Genomic DNA, 13715 nt, shown 5'->3' with positions numbered 1-13715 from the left:
GATTTATGTAGACACCTTCGAAAAGGATGTTTGGGTTGCACACCAGCAAATAATCAATAGCTAGCTGGATAATAGTTTTCCTTGTTTATTAGTATTTTGTTGAAATCCTCCGTCTGGACAAACAACAAATTAATTACCGGCTCAGAAGAATAAAATGAACAGATAGATTATATACTTGGACTATGAACTTCATTGCAACTTAATCAATTATATCGTTCAATTAATGCGAACGACCAGGGTTCGATCCCTGGCAACGGGGTTATTAATTTATTTATTTTTTAAAAAAATTTTGTTCAATTCAAGCCTGTATCTGTGGGGGAGGAAAAAATGGAGTTTGGTCGAGTAAATGTTTGATACAAGTGCTTATTTAATTTTGAAAGCAGCCCTAGCCTGTGAACCATGTATTCAATCTATTCCAGCCTAACTCTAACTCCAACTCCGAGAATGTATGAATATCAGTTAAAAGTTAACCATAGATAATCGTGGAAATAAGTAAACTCCATATTGCACGTAAGGAAGGAAGTACATAATAAGACTCAATAGAAGACGGAACTTCTCATGATTTAAGAACTGGAATTTTCAAGATGGCCTAGAAACCGAAATGGGCATCCAATTCCTACCCTCTACCGTATGCACAGTAAGCTTCTACGTCTTTTTAGCCTAAATGAGGTTACGCTTGCAAGAAATCAAGAAATTTCATCTTTTTACGCTTGAAAGTAACCAATTTTGGGTACTTGAACATCTTAATCCAATGTCCAGCTAATATACATTTTGCCCTCCCCGTCCTTCTCTCTTTTTGCTTATCTTGAATGGGAGTGGTCTAATACATGAAACATGGTGTCCAAACCAATAGAGTACTTCTACGTACCGTAAAGAAATTGATTTATTACAAAGTTGATTGAAAATAGCAACATTATTCAAGCTAACTATTAGAAAGTGACCTGCAGTTCATATGGGGTGCATTAGGTTAACATATAATTTACTTTTTGCTTTATATATGTGTGTGTGTAAACTGTAAAAGAAGACTTATGCCATATGTATAAGGAGAAATGGAAAAAGAGAATGGTTTGAAACTTGAAAGGGAAAAGTTCCTAATTAGCTAGTAAGTGTTGCTCCAAGTTAAGGTGGACTTGTGTTCCAGGCACAAAATCTAAAGTTCGCTCATTACTTACCTATCTCTTAGTATTATGTTTCTCAAGTTGCCAATCAAACGTTAATTGATAATGGTTGACATTCAAATTATAAAAGTTAGACCAAATTCACTATTCTAGTCCAATTTCTCAATTACATAATGTAAATTTTTATCTATATTAATTACTTTAGATGACATACAGAGTAAATGATTGTCCCTTTTTTTTTTTTTTTTGTATGAAGAGATTTCGTTGGGTTTGATTGACCATTATTGAAAAGTGATTCGACTCTGTCAATTGAACCAACTTGTGCTATTTACGTCGGTGGAGTAAATGATTGTCGTACCCTAATAGGATATGAGTTTGCCTCGATTATGCACTTTGATGCGCCGCCGTATAAGCATTAAGCAGTAGCCGTAACCAATTTAAGGAATAGGTATTCACCAAAATTCTTGCCAATGTAAGGAAATGTAGATCCAAATGACATATTCTCTGAGTTTTATAATTAAGGTTCCAACTTCGATGATATTATAACGTCACATGACAATTTGAACTATTGATTACATATAATTAGGGGCAAAGTAAATTTATAGCAAAAATAAGATGCAGTATTTTCCATTGTATATAATATGAAGAATTAGAACTAGAAGTACAGACCCTCAAACTCTATGGGAAAGACTTGATTCCAGGTTTATTTTCAATTTGAAAAGAAAATATTTATAAAAAGTTGCTTCCTAATGTTTTTGCACATGAAACAGGAACAACCTGAGCAACCTTAATTAATCCCACCTGTCAAAAGTTGGCACGCAGGTCCTCGTTAAAAGGAGAGTCTGTGTACGTAGCACTGGTGACAGCAATTGGGAAAAAGCACCTCATGTGTCGTTCTTTCGCATCTTTTTACTTTCCCTCTTTGGTTCATTGATTTTTATTGTTCACCAGCAAGAAACAGCGTTAAAAGTTATGCTCTAAAGTTAAATTTTAACTTACAGAGATTAACATAATTGAGAGATGTTTAAACAATAAGGACTTCCTTTTTGTTAGTGAATGAGGGCTGAGGTTAAAGAGCTTATCCAAAAGGAAAACTAAAATACCTTTTGTTGAAAACCAGGCATGACATCAGCGCGTTAAGGAATAGTTGTATTCCATATCAATTGTGACAATTTTGCTGTTATGTTTATTGGAGTGGTCGGCAGAGTGTCAAAGTCTTGGGTTCGAATTTATCTATAGACAGTTCATAGTAGAATAATGGACATAATTGAATCAACTTATTTGTATTCATTTAATAAATAGATCAAAATAGGCATGCCATATATAGGTATGATTTTAAATAGATATGGGTATACCTAATTATCTTCTTATGACTTAGGTATGGTCTTAAATGGATATTCCAATTACCCATTTATGACCTATTTCAATTTTGCTTACCTTTTATTTTTGGATTTTTGACAAAAAATACTGACATTTTATTATGATAAAAAATTAAAGACATACCAAGTTAACCAATAAATATTTATACCCAAATAAATAAAAAGGATTTAAAAAACCAACCAATATTTTACATAACACAAAATGGTGATTATGATAAGTTGCAAATAATGTCATATTACAAGTATTGAAAATGTTGGGTTGCAAGTATTAACACAAAAAAATCAATTAACACAACCATTGAAGAGTCTACCTCAATTTTAGGAGGAGGAAAATAAGATAAGAAAACAAAGGAAAAAGAGAATAACAGAGAACATGTCTAGTAAGAAATAATTATTGGATTGGTTACAAATTCAAATTTATACACCTGACGCCCAGAAAAAGTTGCATTTGAATGTGAAAATATCTTTAGATAGGTATGAATGGATAATACAAGTCAATCTAGTTAAACCAGCTAATTAAATGGGTTTAATTGAGTCACTCATTTAAAATTTAGGAAAGATGACATGTTTCATCCGTCACATTTCACAAAAAATATTATATTCATCCCTTACTTTTAAAACGAAACAAATTCGTCCCTAACATTTGAAAATTGAAGTTATTACATCTCTGAACTCGACTTTTAATCGGAATCAAACCGTCCAATAACCTAGTAATAAATTTCAGAGATAAAATTGATAAATCACTCAACCAATTCCATCACATCCACATGACATTTATTGAACCAAAAAAGGAAAAAGATAAAAAATTATAACATAAAAAGTCATTCTTTGTCTTGGAATAGTAAGGTTTTTTTTTTGGGGTAAATCTTTTCCTCCATCGTTAGTTGATAGGGTATAATTTGTTAGTAAATTTATTATTGATTTCCCCTTCTATCCCTGACAAATATTGTGTTAATTGCTGATATTTACTCATATTTGGTATTTGGAATCAATTTCAGGAGTGAAGCAGAAAATTACCAAAAAGGAGGGACTTGTATGGAAAAATGCAGACTTCTAAGGGCTTCAACCTTTAGGTCCTTGAGTTGGTGGGGACTACAAGCTAATGCAAGGCATTTAGTCATTTGGGCTTTTCAAAGAAAGCAACGTAGAGAGACTTGGAACAACAAGTACTTGGGAGGCTTTGTCCACATGTGCGGGGACCACGGATAAGAAGCATGAGTCATCTGGACTCTAGGAAAAGAAACGTACAAGACTTTGAATTTGGTGTGGGGACCACTAGAGATAGCATTAGACTTCCTTTTGGCTTTAAAAAGGGAGACAAACGTGCAGAGAACTCTTATCAATCAATAGTTTTAGTTTAGACAGTTTTTAGCATAGTTTTAGTTTCGTTTCTTTCTTGGCTCTTTTGATGGCCTGGACCTCAATGAAATTACTTGAAGATTTTCTCATGAGGCGTGGCTAAGTTTGTCTGGCCAAGAACAACGAAGGACTTGGTTCTACTAAATTTGTGAGATCGAATTAGTTTTTATTTATTTTCATTATTCACTGGTATTTGTCTATCTTCTGCTTTATGTTCATATGGTTGTTTTATTATTCGATTATCCAGGGCCCGGATTCTAGATTAATTCAATAACCTGAAGCCAATTAGGATAGTTAAATCCGTAATTGTTTAATTATTCTAAACTGGTGGCAACTGGCATGATTGGGTTTGTGTCAGGGAGATAGGCAGGCTAACTTAAAGAGACCCTCGTAGCGTGTTGATTGGTTAGAATTAGGCTCTTCTAATTATTCATGCAATTAGGGAATTGAACTTCTATGGTCGTACCTAGGGTTATTTCCTGATTAGAGAAATAGTCAACGGTCGTACCTTGGCTATCGACAAATTGAGGAAGAGTTGGTTGTTTATCGCGTGTATGACAACTATAACTAATTTATCAGATAGTAACTGGAATAATCCTTGCATCTGTGATCGAATTAAGTGAACCATCTCCGAAGTTGTCTCTTGGCTAGAGTTCGTCCATTATTATTTTTATTGTGATAATTAGTTATTTGAGTTGTAGTTATTTTATTTTAATTAATTTATTCCGAGTAATTTAGTTACTATCATTTTCAAAACCCCCCATATCTGGAACTTGAGAAGAAATTAAATTATCCCCAGTCCCTGTGGATTCGACCCTGCTTACCGCTATATACAGAATTTGTATTTTATTTAAGCAGGTATTTATTATTGCACAGGTTTGACGCCTGTCATTAGTATATACACTTGTGAATCAAAATGTATACCATACATACAAAGTTTGGTGTTTAAATTTAAATTGAAATAATATGGCAAGTATCTAGATCCATTGGTGTATTCAATAAAAATGTAGGAAAGATTAATCCTTCTTTTTTATGTTATAATTTTTTATTTTTTTCCTTTTGGATTCATTAAATTTCACGTGAATATCAAATTAAGTTAACCAAGTAATCTACCAATTATATCCTCGAAATTTGTAATCGGGTTGTTAGGTGGTTGGATTCAGATTAAAAATTGACTTCACTGATGTAATAGTTTCAGTTTTTAAATATCAAATATGAATTTACTTCATTTTAAAAGTGAATAATAAAAAGAATATTTTTATGAAATGTGAGAGACGAAACAGGTCATTTTCCCTTTGTTACTACATATTAGTGAGTTTTGAGCAGGTCATCTTCCCTTTATTACTACACATTGGTGAGTTTTCAGCGGGTCTGACTTAATGAGGTTGTCATTGACGCCTGGTTCAAATGCATTCCTATCTCCGGCTGCCTTTACAGTATTATAATGGGTACCCCTGGCAGCACTTGGGATCCTCAGTGACATGTTTTCTATGCCAATCCAATGCCACCTATAGCATTGTGCCAAGTGTCCTGTTATTATTTACACTTTAATTTTTTAATAATTCAACTTGGTTTGGTTTAACACAAGTTTTCTCTACCTCTAAAATTTTGAACCAAACTTAACCAACCGATCTAATTCATATACCAATACTTTTGTAAGGCAACCACTCAAGATCAGTTGCTTTGGAAAAAAGAAAAAGATAACCCTAAACAAAATTGCCTCCAAAGTTCAAACCTTTTCATCGTTGATTGCTTTGAACAAAGTCAAAAAGAGAAAAAGTCCCTGAAAGCTTATGGCACCGTTGCCTAATAAGCTAAAACTGTAGCCTTCGACTGTTGAAGCAAATTGACAAGATCTATTCAGGAAGTACGCAAATTAAAGCCCTACCATCCCTAGCTTTCTCGAGCAAAGAACAAACCAGATGGCATCCCTAGCTTTCTGGGAAACTATCTATTGCGAAGGAAACAGTTACGTCCCATGACCATCACCATCAAAAGGTGAAGCATAATCTTGGGAAGCATTAAATATCCCTCTGAGTAATGGCAGAAGCAGCAAAATGGCGAGCACCTACAAGTTTTCTGTTGCATGACCCAGATGGAAAATCTGGAGTTACTTCACAAATGCCAGTAAAGTGCTACGGTACTGGATATGAATTTTCAGATGTAGTATCAGATAAACTGGGATGGGCAAAAGAAGTTGGATCTGAAACTGCTGGTGAAGGGATTGTTATTGGATTCATCGACACAGGAATTGAACCAAAATTAACCACTTTGGAGGCAATTTTGTTTAGGGTTATCTTTTTCTTTTTCCCAAAGCAACTGATCTTGAGTGGTTGCCTTACAAAAGTATTGGTATATGAATTAGACCGGTTGGTTAAGTTTGGTTCAAAGTTTTAGAGATAAAGAAAACTTGTGTTAAACCAAACCAAGTTGAATTATTAAAAAATTAAAGTGTAAATAATAATATGACACTTGGCACAATGTTATAGGTGGCATTGGATTGGCATAGAAAACATGTCACTGAGGATCCCAAGTGCCCTGGCAGACGCAAGGAAGTATGCCATCCGCGTAAAACGATATCTGATGGTAATACAACATCCCAACCATATATCCTGCCAAATTTGGCCCTTTTCCAGCGGCCAGTTGAGAAATCGTACATCTTTTCTTGTATCCATCCACATGAAAGTAGTCATCCCTAGATAAAGCAACCTCACAAATTAATCCACCAATCATGAGAACTATAATCTAGAATTTTTACTACTCCTTTGGTTTCTCCTAACTCTTTTTTCATGATTAAAAGAGCAAAAAGGAATGACCACCGTAGCTCATTCCCATGGGCATGATCATGGCAAATTTTAGCGTCATAAAATATTTGATTTGAGTCATAACTAATGAATTAGGAGCAGTAAGCCTACCACCATAGCTTACAAAAAGTACAGTGGAAACTAAAACCTTTTCCTACAAATATATCTGATTTATGCAACTATTTATGTAACCATTACCACACGCCACTAGATTGAAATCTCGGAATTTTGAGGTCTCCTGCTCTACTAGAAAAAAAAAATTGAACGAAATAAAAAAAGATACCAGAGGCGCAAAACTATAAGATGAGCCATAGCACGTAGACCACCTTTGGCTGTTGGTTTTCTTTGGTCCACCCTCAAGCTTTCTTTGGGGCACGACTTCCAGTGTCCCAAAAGGCATTATACATGACAGCAGCTAGGTTCAATTGAGTGTGCACACTTAAATAAAGCGTCAAGTTTTGAGTGCCATCATCCACAAAACAAGTGTACAAGGTCTAAGCCTACCGAAAACCAGCATGGACGGGGCCTGAGGAGGTTAGGCATCCCAGCTGAATTGAAGGAAAATGGTCCCAAATGAGGAAAATGCTAGTACTAGTACTGGTGCATTTAGAATCAGACAGCAGAAGAACCAGGCACCAGCCAGGCTGGCATCCTCAGCCAATGGACTTCATGACCTGTAAATCCACGGTTTCCTTAAATGGTCCTACACTGTCAGGATTGATCTTGTGCTTGAAACTCTGGAATATGGGACCAACCAAGTAGTGATAAACCACAAGCAGCAGCTATTGCAATATATATTGAACAAATCCCTGAACATAAAGGTCAAGTCTCAAGAAAACCTGATTCTTGAGAGTACCCCAGCAAACAGAGGATTAAATATATGCATATTGTGCAGGCGAAAGCCAAATTGAACAAGCTATTTATAGGAGAACAACAACTAAGTTCTTTTCACGTTTAAGTAAACAATGTAAATGAACTCCACAAAAGAAATATTAGTCCTTTCGTGCTGATTAAACGATGACTGTTAGATTGTATTACAACTTGATTAACTGTAAACATTGCATAAATCACAAATATTAAAAGAATGATAATTCCAATAAATTAACAAGGATCCCGGGAGCATTTAATACAACCGGAAAGCAAAGAAATTACATGTCAAAATATGAAATTTCATATAAACAAAACTACAATTACACACCTAATCTGACAACACAAACCTCACTAAGCAAAGCCAGGCTCCCGCATGCAGCAGAAATAACCACTTCTATTGGAATATGGTGATTAACATTGAAATCATTAGCAGCAGAGTAAAACATAGCTCTGACCGATTGACCATGATCGATGTAGCCAAAGATATATCTTGTGGCCTGAAGATGATAAGGTACACGTTAGAATTAGTCTATAAGAAGTGAACAACAGAAGATGTCAAAGAGAGAAAATTAACATACTTTTGCAATTTGCCTAGAGCACCACAAAACAGAGCATTATCTGGGATAGGCAACTCTGTTTTGTTCGTTGCCTCTGGATTAACAACTCGGACATATGTCTCTTGGCCAAGATACCATGAGTCAAGGTTCTCTGTTCTAAGGTTCCAAACTCCAACATTATCAAGGGAGACCAGAACAGCTGTCCAAGCCCCAGGGAACACCTGAACAACAAAAACACAATAGGCTGATAGTCAAAAACTAAACAGACAACACCATTTTAGATGCACAGTCATAGCAAATCAATTCTGAGCAAGTAAACCTTACTCTAACCAGTAATTATTTGTCCAGAGCATTCATTAACTTTCTTTTTTTTTTTTCTTTTTTCTGTTTGTTTGGCTGAGAACTGAAAATTGGGAGTAGTCCATACAGTTTATGGAAGATCTTAACTTTGTATACAGGAAATTGCAGATATGCAGTACATCATGCGTGAAAGAGTACTATTGAAGTAAAACTTTGATTTAGATGACAGTAACAGAGAAATCTGAGGAATAGGAAGTTGCATCATTATTGCAGCATAGACTAATAAATACAATTGGCAGGAGCCAAATGTGAATCTTAATTGGATCAGTCACTTTCTCTTGACACCTGCATTACAATACAGGGAATATCTCACTATTAGGGACATTGTAGATGTGAATAACTTGGAGGTTATCTAAGCAGGATAAGAGAATCCTGAAATAAGTGGTTTGATTAAAACAAGCATAACATTTAGTAGATGATTTACCAATTCAAGGAACTCCAGAATGATAACATTAAGTTCGCGTTGAGAAATTTAACAAACTAAACCCAACAGTCTTCAACACGCACCTGAGTTGTAACGCGAGCAATGCCATCCCACTTGTTGTATGTTCCTCTGCTATTCTCAGTCCACTCACCAAAATCCATTCTACAATTGATTGAAAAGAGCATTCAGATGAAGATGAGCAAAAACAAGCTCAAGTTTATATCATCAAGGGCAACAGCAACAATGCAGGATCCTACCCAACCACAAAAAAGTTATAGCCACTCATGTGATATGTATGCATCTTGGTATCATTGTTCTGCAGTATCACCTCCATAAACCCCCTATAAGTGCCATTGATAATTGAAGTTTCCATCCTAGGGGATCCTGTGAGTGGCCTGGTTGGAAAATCAAGTTTGTAGACACCCTTTACTTTATATTGGTCAGCAAGCCTGATGGGAGTCGCAGGATTAACAAATGAAACCCCACTGAGTGTTGCTCGTTGTTTGCCGTTTACAGTTACTGGTGGTTTATTTTTTAGTACATATACTTCGGTCACATTAATTGAACCATATCTGAAGGAACCTTGAGGGTTCGGGCGAGCACCACTAGCAGTCACATTCCACCTGCAAGATTTAACCACAACATATTCTTCTAGATGAGTTAAAGAAGCTAATCACATGCTGTGTAGATTTTAAGTAAACTTGGAAGATGCAAAACTAGCTAAGTGTATCTAAACATTCCTAAATATAGGTATCTAATTTTAATGTTGCTACATCTATTTATGAAACTTCCGAGCAGCATCCTTTGTTCAAACAAGCAAATTCTGATCCAGAGGAACAATTTATGAATTATAAATTAACTGCAATCATCTCATAAGCACCATAAGCACTGGCATTTCCTAATAATCCTGGTATTACCATGACTTGTCCATATTCTCTAAATAGTCTAAACACCAGAGTTCATAAATAACATCACATATTACAGAAGAAAAGATTCAAAGAACTTGGTTATTCAATAATGTGAACATAGGGGAACACTTTGCAATATACTATTGGGCGTTTGAAGGAGAGACAAACCTGATAGATCTAGCCTGGTTCATCGAGAAGGTTTTGTCAAACTGATCTTGCGGTGGGTCTGGAAGAGGACCAGATGCCTTTCCTTTCGAATTTGTATAGTGCAGGATTCCAACACCTGTGACTTTTTGCCATTGTGATTCATTCACCATCCTCGCACTTGCGACTATGTAGTAATCGCTACTTGCATTCTGATCCATGGTTACTAAAAAAGAGTATGATTGTCCAACATGAATGTCTAAGCTAGAATAATTCTGCTGCACTGTATATGATCCCTCTGTTTCAGCTAGAAGTAGGTTATGATTTTGAATTCTGAAGTTCAAACTAGTTGATATTCCAACATTGCTTACACGAATTCTATAGGTTTTTCCTGCACAATTTGGATGATTGACAAAAAGGAGGAATTAGAGCAGCAAAGTTTATGTACACTCATTGACTTGTGCATCTTATGATTTATAGTCAAGGATGCAACTTAACAGAGACTCATGAAAAGCACACCCATCAACCAATAACAAGAGAAAGTGGGAGGGAGGAAGAGTTTCCACTCATGGAGACGGGGGCATAGTGGAAACAACAGAAAAACCTTCATGCAATACTATATACAACAATCTGATACAGAACACCAACACACTGCATGTCATTTTCTGAATCAAAACCAAAAAAATGCAGAATTAATTCAGGTCAAACATATAAATAACTAAATACAAAGACAAACAACAGTAAACATTCCGGGTCCTATCCCGTGAAAAGCTGACAAAATCTACTGTCTTGCGGATTGAACTGCCAACAGGCAGCATCTTGTTTCGAAACAGGGTTAAATCAAATGAATCACTTGATGTATAGGATATGAAGCAGATCTGACATTAACATTTTTCATACTATAGCACTAAAGCCCAAGAACAAGGAATGAGATGTTCCATTACCAACCTGGATGGACTTCAATTTTTTCATAGTCAATGCCATCAGGGACGAGAGAATCATTGTATCTATAAGGTCCTTTTCCATTAATCAATACGCCATCAGGAATCCCAAGATCTTTTCCAGAATTAAGATCTCTCCTTAGAGCCTGCAACCAAGTACAAAAGAAACCATAAAAAAGGTAATTTTAAAAGCTACATATCAGTCATTGCTCAAATACATGATATTTTATTTTAAAAAAAAAAACTTACCGTGTGGTTTCGAATGTACCAATCACCGATCACAATTGTAATATCACCATGAGGCGTATCAAAAGGAATTGGAATAATTTCCCTGTTATTGATGATAAAGCTTCCAAAGCCACCAGAGGCTCTCTGAAAGTTTATGGAAGGGAAGTAAAAGAAGCTACCAATCTGGTCCTTAACCTGAAACTGGTAAGTCCAGTTCCACTTTGGAGGTATGGGACAATTAGTCCCAAGCACCCCATCTTGCCATGAGCTCTTCCTCATAAATATACCAGACCTGTCAACACACCCACCCCAATTTCCGAAATCTTTAGGAACATCTCAAAATACAAAATTCAAATAAAACCAACAGTAAATATCATACCAATGCATAAGAAGATCTTCATCTAACTTGTTCTTCACATTGACAACAACATTGTCGTTAGTAGTAACGTTAATGGTAGGCCCTGGAAACTTGCCATTCACAGCAATAACCTGCAAGCGACAGCAATGCAGTTCAAGACCTTCAAAGTTCTCAGCTTTAAATAAGGAATGAATTAGACCAGCTCCAAGTTTTAATCTTTATCACGTTATTATTTAGATCTGAACATAACGATTCAAAATTTGAAAACAAACTGAAGCCGGACCATAATTGCCAACAAAAATATAAAGCAAACCCACAAATTTGAAGCTGAAAAAAGGCACAAAATTGAACACATGCAAGCTTGACGAGCTTACAGCATCAGGACAATACAATGCAGCATACACAGAGAAGGCCTACAAAGAAACGGAAAAAGAGATCTAGAAAAAGACATTACCTGCTGAGGGACACCAAGAGGAGAAGCAGTAATGTAAGAGACTACAAAATCAAAGTTAGCAAAGGGATCCTCAGCAGAGCAGAAGCCCACCAGAAGCCAAGTAGTAATGCAGATAAAAGAAAAAGCAGGAAAGCTGGAAGAAGCCATGAATTCACCTTTTGGTGTGAGTGTTGTACTCTCTGAAAAGGGAAAATAGCTGAAAATTTGTTTGCTTTATGGGGTTTACATTACCAGAGGGACAAGAGAAGGGGAAGAAGATGGAGAAAGAAAGAGACTGTAGTGACTAGTGAGTAGTGAGGCTGGTGGGCGTTTTTGGGTTCGAGTGTAGCGTTCTCCGCCTCCGGAGCGAGTAGATATCACATAAGTTAAAATGTCATAAAGAGACCCAAAACGGCTCTCTTTTTTCTCTCCTTTTTCTTCCTTTGGGGTTTTGTCGCCTGTGACACAGTACTCGAAACTCACCTTGGCGATCGAGGTTTTATCCACGGTTCATATTGCTCGGAAAGATCAATCATTGAAGCCGACTCTCAAGTCTCAATACAATTTTGTAAATCATATGGAAAATTTATTTTCTGCGTCTTGATTAGTATAAATCCATTTTAAGTATTTGAACAATTGCATGGTATCTGAAAATGCATAACATTTCGTACGAGTTAAAAAAGTATAAAATGATTCTTTAAGATCAATGAAATAATCCTTAGTATTTATCAAAAAGAAAAATTGTTTCAAACAACATTCAATGATAAATTTGGAGATTCGACCATCACCAACTACATCAAAAGACAGCTAGTATTTTTACAATTTAGATTTAATCTATATACTTACACGATAACTAATACCAAGTTCCTATTATAATTAATCGGTCACATGCTAATTAAATATTTTGATTTATGATTGATAATTAATGGATACAGCGCAACCAATCACATGCTAGATAAATCCTTTAATTTATAATTGATAGTTTATGGATGCAGGGCATGCGCAGCTATGATATAATGCGTTTATATCTGGTTATTATATTTCTTATCATAATCGATGTACACTTATATAGATTGTTGTATTTTCTATAACATTTAGTAAATACAAACAGAATTAGTACCTTTGACTACTGAAAAAGAAAAACAATAATTCCTAAAATAAAATGTACACTATGTGGTGTATTTTTTTTCTTTGCTCAAAACATATATTATGTGGTATATTATGGAGTTTATTGTCAAAATAACTCTTCTTCCAAAACATATATCCAAAGTAATCTAATTTTAAAATTTATTACCTTTATAATCCTTTTTTTGTCACTTAAGCTGCATATGTGTCAGGATGGAGATAAAAGCACATTCCATTTCTCTTTCCCATCTAATATCTTCTCCAATTTTCTTTCTAAATCTTCCCGCATTTTTTTGTTTTATTATTTTTCCCTTGTCAAACGTAATTCTAAGAAGTCAATATTTATATTAACAACATCTAAAAAATATGCTTTTTGAGTTGATAATCTCAAGGCAAATGAAAATTATTCTCTTGTCTTTTTAAGGAGTAGGAATGATAACATAAACAAATATGATAGCCTTGAAGTTTTTTAATTACTTTCAATTTTTGTTGCAACTTTTGTATTTTTAAAATTTATTTTTTGAAAAAATATATGCAATAGGTTTGATACACTTTTAAAAAATCAAAGACCAATAATAGCAAGGTCAATAATGGTAGAATTTATTTGAAATAATTATAAAGAAATTATAAAAGTTATGCAATCTTCTTGTACCTCTATAATAAAAAAATTTAAATTTTTAGTTCATGTTGGATACTATAAATTAGAT

General features: G+C 35.0%; 1 protein-coding gene across 1 annotated transcript; it reads right to left on the bottom strand.

The window, feature by feature from the left end:
- Positions 1-7689: 7689 nt before the first annotated feature.
- On the bottom strand, positions 7690-12276 carry LOC113780329 (monocopper oxidase-like protein SKU5). The gene is made up of 9 exons (XM_027326136.1): positions 11905-12276; positions 11472-11581; positions 11114-11384; positions 10872-11010; positions 9948-10314; positions 9129-9494; positions 8955-9033; positions 8109-8308; positions 7690-8027 (listed from the first exon to the last, which is right to left on the bottom strand). Exons 1-9 carry the CDS (start codon positions 12049-12051, stop codon positions 7925-7927), a joined length of 1782 nt encoding a protein of 593 aa, XP_027181937.1. The 5' UTR covers positions 12052-12276; the 3' UTR covers positions 7690-7924.
- Between the last annotated feature and the right edge of the window lie 1439 nt (positions 12277-13715).

This window comes from Coffea eugenioides, chromosome 8, assembly GCF_003713205.1.
Source record: "Coffea eugenioides isolate CCC68of chromosome 8, Ceug_1.0, whole genome shotgun sequence".
Lineage (NCBI taxonomy): Eukaryota > Viridiplantae > Streptophyta > Magnoliopsida > Gentianales > Rubiaceae > Coffea > Coffea eugenioides.
This window is presented reverse-complemented; position numbering and strand designations above follow the sequence as displayed.